Source organism: Callorhinus ursinus, unplaced genomic scaffold (genome assembly GCF_003265705.2).
Source record: "Callorhinus ursinus isolate GAN/ISIS: 27379988/994484 unplaced genomic scaffold, GSC_fseal_2.0 scaffold72, whole genome shotgun sequence".
Taxonomy (NCBI): Eukaryota; Metazoa; Chordata; class Mammalia; order Carnivora; family Otariidae; genus Callorhinus; species Callorhinus ursinus.
The window spans coordinates 3,718,075-3,731,481 of record NW_027397134.1 but is presented as its reverse complement, the minus strand read 5'-3'; the positions used below and the strand labels follow the sequence as shown (position 1 = coordinate 3,731,481).

The 13,407-nt window shown below is 53.2% G+C and overlaps 1 protein-coding gene across 5 annotated transcripts in view; it reads right to left on the bottom strand.

Annotated features, from left to right (window-relative positions):
• The window catches only part of LOC112813186 (RNA-binding protein EWS), an 80,616-nt gene that overhangs the window by 35,611 nt on the left and 31,598 nt on the right, over positions 1 to 13,407 (bottom strand). For 3 of the 5 annotated variants that reach the window (XM_073886829.1, XM_073886830.1, XM_073886831.1), the window contains exon 13: positions 10,243 to 10,287. In XM_073886829.1, coding sequence (XP_073742930.1) covers positions 10,243 to 10,287 — 45 coding nt within the window. Of the gene's footprint in view, positions 1 to 227; positions 915 to 4,263; positions 4,355 to 5,317; positions 5,403 to 10,242; positions 10,288 to 13,407 lie in introns of those variants that run through there. The other 2 variants (XM_025858172.2, XM_025858173.2) reach the window with 2 other exon arrangements.

Here is a 13,407-nt window from a genome sequence, read left to right as displayed (position 1 = left end):
GGGGGGGGGGGGGGGGGGGGGGGGGGGGGGGGGGGGGGGGGGATGGATGAATGAATGAGCACTGAAGGAATGACCCATTACAGGAGAACAGCTCCTTGATGTGTGGAGACACACCTCCCCCCACGCCCTCAGCCCCGCATTTGTGTGGGCAGGGAAGGCCACCGAGGAGAGGGCCCAGCCCAGCCACACCCCATCTAAGCACACACTGAGACCAGGCCAGTGGGACGTCAGGACATCAGACTGGGGGCCTTTATTGGCTGGAGACCTCTACCTCCAGGGGGCCCTTCCCTCTCCATGCCCCCACCCCCACCTGGGACATGGGAGGAGCTGGGGGCTCGGGGGGCAGGACCATGCAAGGAATCCCCAGTGTCCTGCCTGTTGAGGTCAGGGTGGGGACCCAGCACCAGAAATCAAGGAGAGGAGGGGTACGATGGGCTCCCCAAGGTTTGGCTGGGGAGGAGGGGGTGGCAGGCCTCGAACCTGCCCCCCATCCCCTGCAGGCCTGCATCATCCTACTTCACAGAGGGAGATGGGAGGCCCAGGGCCCTGAGCGAGGCCTCACCTCTTGCCTGGGCTGCCCCTCCCTCTCAGTCCACTGTCCCTTCTCAGCTTCATATTAGGCTTGCACGGGGAGTCAGGACCAAGACGTGCCCATCCCAAAGGCCTAGGTGGCAGAAGGGACCCTGAGGACATTAATAAATATGGATGGGCGGTCCCTGGAGGCAGCTGGCCAAGTCCAGGCTGGGAAGGGAAGCCTGGCCTGGTCTGCCCCTAGGGCCACCCCTGCCCTCAGCCTCTCTCGCTGCGGCTCCTGGGGGCCACGATCCGGTAGTTGGCCGCGTGTCCTCCCCTCTTGCCCCGCAGGAGGCTGGGGGTGCCTGTGCCGGCAGGGCCTGCCCCCGACCCCTCTGGTTCTGCCGGAGGGAAGGAGAGAGGCAGGGTTAGTGAGGTCTGTGTGAGGTGCCCATCTCCCTTCAGCCCTCAGGGGGCTGGGGCGCTCGGTACTCTGCCAGGTGCACTCTGCCCTGGCATCTGGGAGGCAGAGCTGTGAGAAAGAAGGGTGTTTGCAAGCTGGTTAGTGCCTCCCCTCTGCCCCCCAGAGTTATCAGCTCCCCACCCAGTGAGAGCACTCAGGGCATCTACTGCATTTTCTCCGTCAAGTAAGGGTCAATGAACGTGCCATGTTTCTGAAATGCTTAGCATGGAATGAATGCTCCATAAAAGTATAGTTCTTTCCCACATTTGGGGGTGGAGGCGTGCCCTGAATCATCCCTGTTTCATAGCTGGGCAAGCTAAGGTCGGGGAGTAGAGTCACTCATCCCTCTCTCCTCGGGTTAGGCCACATGTGGTGAGGAAGAGTTTAGAAAGGCCAGGCTCTGCCACTGACCTACCGTACAGCTTTGGGCAAGTCTAGTCTCTGCCAGGGCCTCAGCTGTCTCATCTCTAAAACCAGGAGGGATAGTTCCAGATGTACTCTGAGGTCCTGGCCAACTCCAGTAATTATTGAAATTAGTTCTAATTTGGCCCCAGCCTGGAAATGAGCTGTCCCACAAGAGTGAAACTGAGTAACTGGCATTCTCGCCACCTAGAAAACTCACTCATCCTTCAACACCCAAGCAAGGCCTACCTCCTTCAAGAAGTCTTCTGCCACTAACACTTTGGCCCCCCTCTAAGTTAAATAAGTAAGTCAGGTAGGTCAGGATGGGCTATTTTTCCAGGGGGGAGAGGATCACTCAAGAAGCAGAGCCCCAGGATGGGGGACTTGGCTGAGCCTCCAAAGTCCTGTTCAAAAGGACAGACACTTGGACTCTGGTGAGCACCAGCTTCCCACTGGGGCACTGCCAGGGGAGTGGGCTCTACCCTCATGATCCTAGCTGTCTAGCGTTCTGACCCTGTGTGCCCCAGCCTCCCATACACCTCTGGGCTGAAATTTGGGGCCCCTGCGACAGACAGGTGTGTGTGGTCACAGTCAAGGGAGATCTCATGCCCTATATCAAGGAGCTCAGGCTCCAACATCAGCTCGGGCCAAGTCCTGGGCCCACCATGTACCAATGATATGCTCTTGGGCAAGTCACAGAATCTCTGAGCCGCCTCTGCAACATGGGGACAATACCGTGTCATACCCCTGTGGTAAGGCTTTAAGGTGACCAGGAGTGGAAAGTGGTTTTCACATGCTGGATTATTATGGTCACTAGGTGTGTTTTTGACCCAGCTCTCCTGCAGGCCTGGCCACTGTGAGTTGGTCATGAGATGCTATTCTGACACGATCAGATTCAGGGCCCTTGGTTTCCCCTGGGCCCCACTCAGGGCCTGGCAGAGCAGAGGTGTCCGTGAACTTTTGCTGATGGAGCAGAAAGAGCTAGTGCTTTTGAGGACAGACCTATGGTGGATCCCTGGCCTCACCACTACTGTTGTTATGACTCTTGGGGAAATCACGTGAGCTCTTTGCACTTCTCTTTCTTCATCGGTGAAATGGGCATGGTGTCACCCACCTAGCAAGCTTGTTACAAGGGCTGGATGTAAATCCCCCACCCCGGTGGGCCGGATGTGTGATGGCTGTTACCATCTCCTCATTACTGATTATAACCTAAACATGAGAGCCCAATCTGGGTCTTTAGTTAGCACCTGCTGTGTACGACGGACAATGGGGAAAGTTCCTCCTCTGCTCCCCTCCCCCCTCCCCTCCCCTCCCCGACCCACAACTTGAGCTGGCTTGTGGGGTGACTCTCCCAGGCTGGTGGCCACAGCAAGTGGGCGTGGCCCTTCTCAGGTGACCAGCATCTTCTCAGGTGACCAGAGGGATCCCTGGGCTGCTGGATACAGAGGTGACTAAAGTGGAGATGGGCTACAGGTCCAAGGCCACAGTGTGTCCCTTCTGGGTCCTCTCCCTGTCCTCCCGAGAGGAGTCGGGGGACACTTGAAAAAGCCTGGGATTTGGTCCTTGGGCCCTGAACTGTGAGAGGGGGAGGAGGTCTGGAAGGTGGCCACTGATGTTTCTAAAAGTTAGAGAAGCCCCGTGGCAAGGTGGGAAGAGCTTGGGAAGCAGACCACACGCCCCTTCCAGCCTCCAGGCCTTTGTCCACATAGGACTCTCTGTCAGGGCTGCCCTTTCTATCTCGTGCTCACATGCTCACAGGGATCTTCCGTGACCCAGAGCAATGCAAGTGTCCCCTCTGCCGGGAAGGCTTCTCCACGCCGCAGCTGGAGGGGACTGCCGCTCACTCACATCCTTTGGTGCTCCTGTCCCCCATGGCCCTCATCTCTGTAGACCCTGAGGATCCCCCCTCACTTGATGGGTCCAGAGTGGCCACCCTGAACTGGCACTCAGTAGGTGTGCCCTACAGTTTTGCTGAATGAAGGAGGCTTGGCTGTCCTCCTGGCCCTCCCTCCTGCTCGGGGACTCAGTTTCCTCGTCTGTAAAATAGATGCGAAGTTGGACATGATGTCCAAGGCCTTTGTGCGCTGATGTACTAGGGTTGGGCTGTAAGATGGGGCAGCTGGAGGTGGGAGGAGGGCGGCCGTGGGGGCCTCTTCCAGCCTCCAGGCCTTTGTCCACACAGGACTCTCCGTGGGTAGGTGAGGACTGGAGCTCAGCCCTGAGGGCGGCCAATCCCTGCCTCTCTCCACGGCCACCCACAGGCTCCGGTTTAATGGGGAGAACCCTCCTTAGCCCCACCCTGAAAAGCCAGGCACTGGGAGCAGTGGGTGCTGCCCACTTGCTGTCTAACCTCCTTCCGTGCCTTTTACCTCCCTTCAAGAGCCTTCTCAAACTGGGGCCTGCCAGATTCTCTAGCCTCAGCTGTCACTCCCTAGCAACCTCACAGAACTGTCTAGCCTCTTGGCTTTGGCTCGTGCTGTTCCTCTGCTTGTTTACTCATGCTCGTCCTTGCCTTTCAGGTTCATTTAGAGGATACCTCCTCCAGGAAGCCCTCTCGGGGGTTCCCCAACACACCCCAGCCTGGGGCCGGGGCACTTCTGTGCTCTCATAGCGCTCACTCCACCGTGGTGTTCCTCACTCCGGGTTTAACAGTTCCAGGGTGACCCCCGTGCCCCTGCACCCTACACTCCCCGAGAACAGGACTAGGTCTGTCTGACACCATGTGTCAGACACAAGGTGTTAGGCACCGTCTGTCTGTCTGCTGGCTGGCTGGAAGGACTAGAGAAGGAGTGTCTGCTGGCCTAGGGCCACCAGTGGGAGGTGACTTCTATGTCCCTGGGCCCTTCCTGGAAGGGGCCGCCCCTACCTGCCCGCCCTGCCGTTACCTGGCCAGATGATGGCTTCCAGCAGGGTGACTCGTCTGGCCAGGAGCTCCAGCTGAGCCTGCTGCTGCAGGAAGCTCTGTAAGCTAGGAGCCTGATGGGAGATCAAGAAGAGCAGACGGTGCGAGTCCGGCCTCCGAGGGCTGGGCCGGGGAGCCGAGGGCAGGGTGTAGGGGCCGGGCACCGGCCAGCTTCGAGGCAGGAGCCCGGGTGTGAGTCTCTATCGAGACCTCGGTCTCCCCTTCTAAGTGGGGATGGGGCCTGCCTGGCTCCTCAAGTGAGCAGATGGGTGGCGACATTGGTGGGTAAGTGCCTGGGGTGGGGGTCTGGCTCTCTCCCTAAAGGGACCTGCAGGATGGGTTAGGAGGACCAGAGGGGGACCTGCAGCTGTAAGGGAGATACTTGGGGCCAGGAAGGCCTGCCCTGTGGGAGCCTCTGGGGACTTCTGGGGGAGGGGAGGTCAGAACTAGTGGGGGCTACAGTACCTGGAGTACCCTGGGGCCTGAGCCTGGCTTCGTCACCCACAGTCCCTGTACTTCTGGAGTCTAGCTCCATGACCTAATGTCCCGTGGGCTTGGAGACTGGCTGGAGAGCGGAATGAAGCCTAACTTTATTACCCATGACCCCCTGCTCTGCTGCAGTCTGGCTCTGTTACCACAATCCCCCCTTACTTTATTACCCACGATCCCCTGCTCTGTTGCAGTCTGGCTCCGTTGGTCAGGAGTTTGGCTCCATTGCCCCTAATTTCTTCCAAACTCAAAATCTGTCACCTCTGCTTCCCCTGCAGGCCTGGAAGCCACATTACCCACAATGCCCGGAGGCCCAGGTCTGACCACAGAGGTGGGGGGCCCAGGTCTCTAGGGCCCCCTTTACACCTGTGGAGGAGGGACCAGCCATCGAGGGATGGGTGGTCTTGCTCTCTCAGGTCCTCACCTGCCTAGGGCAGGCACCTTCTCCAGCCTCATGGCTGGGTCCAGGCAGCTCCACCCCCGGAGGGCCTGGGGAAGGCTAGCGGGTGGGGGCTGGGCTGTCTGTCCGTCTGTCTGTCTCTACTCACCATAGAGCCCAATCATTGTTTCCAAGATTAAAACCCTCTCAGCTAAAATCTTCAAAGCCTCGCGTAGTTGGTGCAACCCCTCCCCCTGCGGAGGAAAGAGACAGATGCAGCCGTGAAGGGGGCAAGGGAGGGGGCCCTGCAAAGCTTGTTGGTGGCCCATGCCCCACCCTGGACATGCACCTCAGCCCCGCACCACCTGCCACAGCCCAGGGCCCCGCGGACAGCCAGGATAAGACCGGGAGAGGACGGGGGCAGGGGGGCGGGGCAAGACAGGTGGAAGCAGCCCCCTCAGTTAAGTCCTGATGGGTTCCAGCTGGCTGCTCTCTGCCCACACCCCTGCACGGGTGGCAGGGGGTTGCCGATCCTCAGGGCCTGCGCTGCCGTCCCAGAGCCTGCCCTGGAGACTGTCACGGTGCGCCCCTGAATCTCTGTTGCCTGACACCTGCATGATTCCTGCCCCATCCCTGGGCCACATGCACTCTGATTTACTTAATAGTCTTTAAACTGAGTCACTTTTTGCCTTAATACTACATTAATCTCACTCTAATGAATTCCATCAGTGGGAACGGGCTACTGACGGATATCCTTTCCATTCACATCAAAATGAATATGTACAAGTAAAATTAGAAAATGTTTGAGTGGCATCACTTTTGGGAAGTTGTGCTTTAAAATGCTGGAAAAGCTGAGGCTCAGGCCCAGGTGTCCACTCTCCAGCCCTTCTCACTTTGGGCTCATCCTCCCTGGGCTCGGACTATTCCAAGTCCATATTCTGCACGTCCTGGAATCAGGCCCCCAACCCCACCCTCCCTTCTAAGCAGTATGTCTGGGTCTGCGGCCCCCAGGCCCAGGGATGTGGCAGTGGGCCCCCAAAGCCCCCCCCCCCGGCCCCAGCAACAATGTCAGCTGGCACCCCGGGCTCCTGCTAGCCTTCACCTTCACTTCCAATTTGTCTGTCCTTTCCTTCCCCAGCACGGGGTCCAGGGTCGGGCTGAACGTCCACACTCCTTCACTCCTTCCTCTCTCCTAGTCCAGACTCAAGCTGCTAGTTCCGGAATGTTGATATCTTAACTCCAACAGAGCACCAGGACAGCGAATAGAACGATTCCAGCCCTGACATATCTGGGAGTCTCTCTCAGTGTCCTTCACTTAGTACAGACTAAGGAAAGGGATGGGGTAGAATATGCCTATTGCTACAATAGAAATCTGACCCTTTAGGGTTCACCAAAACATCTAACAACGGAGAGTCCGCCCAACGTGTCCACGAGCCTGCTGTGGCATTGCTGGGACTGTCCATTATAATCCAGCTGTCCTGGCCACATCACCGGTTTGGGGCTACCCTCGGGCCACTAACTGGCCATTGCAGCCGAAGGGTCATAGGGTCACCACGGGCCACACACCAAAGTAATCCCTCTTCAAGTATTACAGGAGCAGGCTCTAAAAATGGATGACCTTCAAAAATTACGTCAAGCCACTCCGGGCATGGACGGTGGGACAAGCTGACATCCTGAATGTCCTGGTAAGATGTAATAAGAGGGTGTCCCCTCGTGCTCCTGCCAAGAGCATTTAACTGCATCTCATCACCAAGAAACAGTCAGACAACTCTAGATGGCGGGATATTCACAAAAAGACAAAGTCAAGAGAAAAAACAAAAGGACAGGGACCGTTCTAGATAACAAGGCACTGGAGACGTAACCACCAAGTTCAATGCATGAATCTTGATTAGATCTTAGATTTAAAAAAAAATAGCTAAGGGGCGCCTGGGTGGCTCCGTCAGTTAAGCGCCTGCCTTGGGCTCAGGTCATGACCCCAGGGCCCTGGGAGCGGGCCCTGCATTAGGCTCTCTGCTCAGTGGGGAGCCTGCTTCTCCCTCTACCCGTCTCCGCTGCTAGTGTTCTCTCAAATAAATAAATAAAATCTTAAAAAAAAAAAAAAGAAAAGAAAATTAGAGGAAAACATGTCCAACTAAGTCCTGCTATTTGGATCCCTTCCAAGATGGGTAGCCTGTTGTTCGCACTGATAACGCCCCAGTTCCCTCCCGGCCTGGATTGAGTATCCAGGGCCTGTTGGACACCCCCACTCAGCTTTAACACAGACAGCTCTCAGTTTCCCTGGACAGAACCCAGTGGGGCTGCTTCTCCGGGCTCTCTACTATAAAGTTAGCCTTAACTGCTCGCTCCCCCTCACAGTTAAACCAGCACCAAGTATCGCTTAGTCTATGGACATCCATCTGTCCTCACCGTACCCCCTGCCAGTTCCAGCCCCCACCGTCTCTTGCCAGGAGGACCACAACAGACTCCTGCCTGGCGTCTCTCTGCTTCTCCCGCATTGCCCCCTTCTCCCATCTATTCTCCACACGGCAGTCAGAGGAACTGTTGGCAAACAAAAACCTGACCACGTCCCTTCCCTGCTGTTAAATACTTCAATGACTCCCCACTGTCCACAGGACAAAGTTCAAATTCCTCAATATGGCCTCCTAAGTCCTGAAAGCCTGTTTGACCTCCGTCTCACCCCTTGACTGTCACACTGTACCATGCCAAGTATTTGCAGCTCCTTGAATACCCCAGCCTCACTCCAGCCCCAAGGACTTTGAACATGATGTTCTCTCTCCTCTGCTTGAACACCTTTGTTTGGTTAAGGCACCCTTCAGGCCTCAGCCCCCATCTCCTCTTCCAGGAGGATGCTAAATCCTCCCCCATCACAGCTGAACCATCTCTGTCCTGTTGCCGCTGGTTCCTGGTCTGTTCTGCCCTCCCACTGTGAGCACCTTGAGGGTGGGGACTGTGTCCAAATCACATCTATATGTCCACAGTGCCGAGCCTGGGGCCTGGCACCCACCAAGGAAGGGCTGGTTTCCTCGGCCCTGGCAGCTGAAAATCCTGGGATTCAGTTCCATCTCTGCCAACAATTTGCTCTGCAGAGTTGGGCCTCAGTTTTTCCTGTCTGAATGAGGGGTACGAGCTTTGGTCTAGATGGGCTGGTTCAGCTCAGTCACTCTGGGGGCAGTGTCTGCAGTTCATGCTCATGACCACTGGGTGGCACTGCTGAGCCACAGTCGGGCCAGTGGTTCAGGTCTACCTGGGGGTTGGTAGGTGGAGAGTGGCCCCCTCAGGGCCCTTCCCCACACTGGACCTCATGCCCACCTATCCCCAACAGAGCTGGTCCCCCAGTCCCCAAAGCCTCATGCTGACCCCAGCCCAGCAGGCCCCCCTCAGGCAGGTGGCAAGCAGGGGCAGAAGTACAGTGGGCGAAGGGGAGGCAGGAAGATGGGCAAGGGCCCTGCTACCTCTTAGGCGGCCCCTCCCACAGGTGGTCCTGAGTTCGAGACCTGGATTGGGACTGTTCAGGCATCTGTTCTCTTGGAATCCCCATGCAAGGATGGAGCTGCGTAGTCTAATTCAGCCTCATTTCACCTCCCCCACCTCTCCTGGGCTGAGTAGGAAACATGTTCCCAGAGAAGGAGTGGCCAATGAAGGGGCCTAGGGGAAGCAGAGGGCTGGGCTCACACCAGTCTACCTGACCCCCAGCTCGTGCCCATATTGGCAATGTGCTTAAGAGGCTCTGGAACCACTAGGGAGTGAAGGGGGTTGTGGGGAGTAGAGTGAGTGTGAGGGCCTGGGAGAGGCTTGCCGGAGAGGTAACAGGGCCCCCAAAGTCATGGGAAGACACGGGGAAGGGCTCGTGCAGGGTGAGGGGCTCCCACGGCTGTATCCATCACTGACCCCACAATCAGGAGCAGAGAGGGCAAGGCAGGCGCTGGGTGCATCCCATGTCCTCATTGACTAGTGCCCGCTGGGAAGTAGGGCACCCCAGCCAGACTGCACTAGGGAGGGACTGGGAGAAAAGGAGGCCTGGTACCAGCCTTCTGAATAGCTTCCCAGTTTGCTCTCCTGTAGGGGTGTCTGCCCCCACCCCGCCCATTTTCCAAATGTGTATGTCATGATGGTTTCCAAGTCCCTATATTGTGGGACTTTTGGTCCTCCCCCCCATGCATCTCTCGAGTGGGCAGATTTCTAGGCCTGGGAACTCATTCACTGCAACTATCTCCAATGACTGTAAAGGTTTCTAGGACCCCACATGTGGTTTCTCTGTCCCCTTTCTCATATACGCTATGTCTCCTGTGTATGTGACAGTTTCTAGGCCTTCCTTCTCAATCTTCATGAGCTTCCTATGTGTATAGTGGTTTCTCTCATCTCATTTTCCATGGTTCTTCCATGCATATGATGGTTCCTAGGCCTCTCCTCCCACTCCCCACGGCTTTCCTATGGATGTGATGGTGTCTGGGACCTCGTGTTACTTACAGCTCTTTTGAGAATAGTGGAGTCTAGGTCTACGGACCTCATTTACCATGTATGACGTATACATAATGGTTTTTAGGCCTCCCTTCCCGTGATCCATGGATCTCCTATGTGTATGGTGGTATCTAGGTCCCTTATCCCTTTTACCACAGGGCTCCAGTGTACCTCACTGTTTCTACGCCTCCCTCCCTACACTCCACAGCTTTCTCAAGGCTGCCTGTCCCACTGTTTTGTGTGGATATTGATGTCATGCTTCCCTTTCTTCTGCAGACAGAGCAGAAGCGAAAGCCCTTTCTGGGAAGGGGCTATGGAGGTAGAGGATAGAGGTTAGCCCGAACCACCTAGGAGGAAAGGGCAGGGTCACCCTGGCTTGGAAAGGCCACAGAGGGAAGGCAGAGACAGGGATGAAGACAGAGACAGAGAGTGTGGGGTCCACTGATAAGGCTGGCCCTGCCTGGTTGGGGGGGGGGACAGGACGGGGAGGGGGCCAGAGCGGAGATCTGTCAAGGCTCCTTCCTAGGAGACCAGGTTGTAGTGGGGATTTGGAGGAGGTGCCCCCGCTCCAAATGATCTCCTGAGTGCCCAGGGCAGGAAGGGGCAGCGGGAGGTCTGTGCTCAGCTGGAGCTTACCCAGTGGCTCTTCTCCCCAGGGTCTCCTTTGGGGCCAGGTTCTCCCTGCAAGGAGAGACAGAGGTAGAAGGAATGAGAGAGGGAAGGAGGAAGGGAGTGTGGGAACCTGGGGAGGGGAGGCGAAGAGGAAAGAGGGAAGGAGAGATTGGGAGAAGCTAAAAGACTGAGACAGAGAGTGGCTTGTATTGGACTGACACCAGGTTAAATGCACAAAACAATGATTTGAAGGCAATGGAACATAATAAAGAGCAGCCAGAAACTGGAGGCTCTTTGACCTTTTAAAAAATGGAACTGCCCTTGGTAAAAAAAAAAAAAAAACATACATACATATATAAGTATATATGTATATATATATATATATATATATACACTTATCGCTTTTCCCCTGAGGGCACACCCTAGCCCCCTCGGCCTGGCAAATAGCTCAAGCAGGAAGCTTTAGTCTTACTGGGCTGAAGAATCACAGGTTGGAGTGCAGACTGCCAAAGGAGGAGGAAATTGAAAGGAAATCCTAGAAAGCAGGGAGCCACAGTAGGGGAGTGAGATCTACATAAATACCCCCCTCTAATCCTTGTATGGTCCGTGAACTACCCAACCTAAAGTCACAAAGCTGAGTCCAACCAATACTCCAGACCAAAAATCAACATTCTTCAGAGGAAGATAACAGAATCCAGATTCTCTTTACTTTATTATCTATACTGTCCAGTACGGAAATTACTAGATATATAAAGAAACAGGAAAACATGACCCACAATCAAGAGAAAAATAAGTCAGTAGAAACAGATCCATAGCCAACCCAGACACAATTTAAAATATCCGTGATATTTATCATCAAGGAAATGCAAATCAAAACTACAATGAGATATCACCTTACACCTGCCAAAATGGCTAAAATCAACAACACAAGAAACAACAGGTATTGGTGAAGATGCAGAGAAAGGTGAACCCTGGTGCACTATTGGTGGGAATGCAAACTGGTACAGCCACTATGGAAAACAGTATGGAGGCTCCTCAAAAAGTTAAAAATAGAACTACCCTATGATCCAGCAATTGCACTAAGTATTTACCCAAAGGATACAAAATACTAATTCAAAGGGATATATGCACCCTGATGTTTATAGCAGCACTATCTAAATAGCCAAATTATGGAAACATCCCAAGTGTCTATTGATTGATGAATGGATATATAATATATATATAATGAAATATTATCCAGCCATAAAAAAGAATGAAATCTTGCCATTTGCAATGACATGGATGGAGCTAGAGTATTATTCTAAGTGAAATAAGTCAGAGAAAGCCAAATACCATATGATTTCACTCATATGTGGAATTTAAGCAATAAAACAAATGAGCAAAAGGAAAAGAGAGAGAGGGAGGCATACTAAGAGACAGACTCTTAACCTCTTAACCATAGAGAACAAACTGATGGTTACCAGAAGGGAGGGAGGCAGGTGGGGGGATGGGTGAAATAGGTGATGGGAATTAAGGAGGGCACTTGTCATGATGAGCACCAGGTGACATATGGAAGTGCTGAATCACTATATTGTACGTCCCTGAAACTAATATTACACTGTAAGCTAACTAACTGGAATTCCAAAAAAAAAAAACCTTAAAAAATAAAATATCTGTGATAAATATGTTAAGGAATGTAGTGGAATTGATATTGGTGGGTGATGAGATGGGGAATTTCAGGAGATCTGTGAAAACTGTAGAAAAGCATCAGATGGAAATCCTGGAAATGAAAAGATAATACTTGAAATAAAAAAATCTGTTAGCTGGGATTAACAGAAGATTGGCCAGAACAGAAGAAAGACTCCTTTAACCTGAAGACAGGTCAATGCAAGAACTCAAACTGAAGCACAAAGAGGAAAAAAGATTTTTTAAAAAAAATTAACAGAGCTGGGGCACCTGGGTAGCTCAATCGTCAAGCGTCTGCCTTTGGCTCAGATCATGATCCCAGGGTCCTGGGATTGAGCCCTGCATCGGGCTCCCTGCTCCGTGGGAAGCCTGCCTCTCCCTCTCCCACTCCCCCTGCTTGTGTTCCCTCTCTTGCTGTGTCTCTGTCAAAAAATTAAATAAAATCTTTAAAAAAAAAATTAACAGAGCCTGGGGCACCTGGCTGGCTCAGGTGGAGGAGCACGTGACTCTTGATTTGTGGGTTGTGAGTTCAAGCCCCATGTGGGGTGGGTGTAGAGATTACCTAAATAAAAAACTTAAAATTAACAGAGCCTCAATGACTCATGAGAGAGTATTAGGTATAACTGAAGTCCCAGAAGGAGTGATGAGAGTGCAGGAACAGAAAAAATAAGTTGAGGAAATATTAATCAATTTTGTCTCTAAATTTGATTTAAAAACAAAACAAACCAGACTTTTTGTTTCTGGCATGGCACATGAGGAGCTCAGAAGTTGACATTCTGTCCTAACAAAAAGGAAAATCCTGAACAAACTGGAAAATCAACAACTCTTCTTAGAGCCATCAAAGCAGTGAGGTCACAGGACAAATTACTGCCCCCTCAAATTGCAGAGAGAGGGGTGGGTTACAATTTCCTGAGCAGAAGCCTCCCTAGGAACCAGTGCCAGGTAGGAAAACCTAAACATAACTGATGAATTGCTGGAAGCCAACTCTCAATGTGGCCGACTCTGAGAGTTAAACATTCCAGGGGGGGACTCAGTTTGGGGGTAATCCCCACATCTCTCTTTTACACAGGAGCTCTGTCAGGTCCTCACAGTGAATGCTATAGAAAAACTTCCTCGTGCTTTCAGCAGAAGGAGAGGGAAAGGAATCATCTTGAAACACTCCAGAGCATTCTGTTGTTCTCAGCAAGGCCTGCTCTCAGGAGAAACTATTTTACTGGATCCTAATCTGCTGGGGTCTTATTGGAGCCTAATTGACCTGGGGGTAGGGAAGTACCCAACTATAGCTGGCTTTAGCCTTCCACGTTCGGGAAGAGAAATAGCCCAGCTCTGTCCCTGCTAGCCATCTTGTCCCAACTAACAGGGAAAAACAACCCCCACCAAAAAACAAAACAAAACAAAACAAAAAAGAAATTAAGAAGCACTGGTGAAGTTCACAGTCCAGGGGTACAGGCTTACTGAAAGACTGAGGCTTAACCACAGGACTACAGAACGCTTCCTCCCCCTACACACCTAACCACTACATTA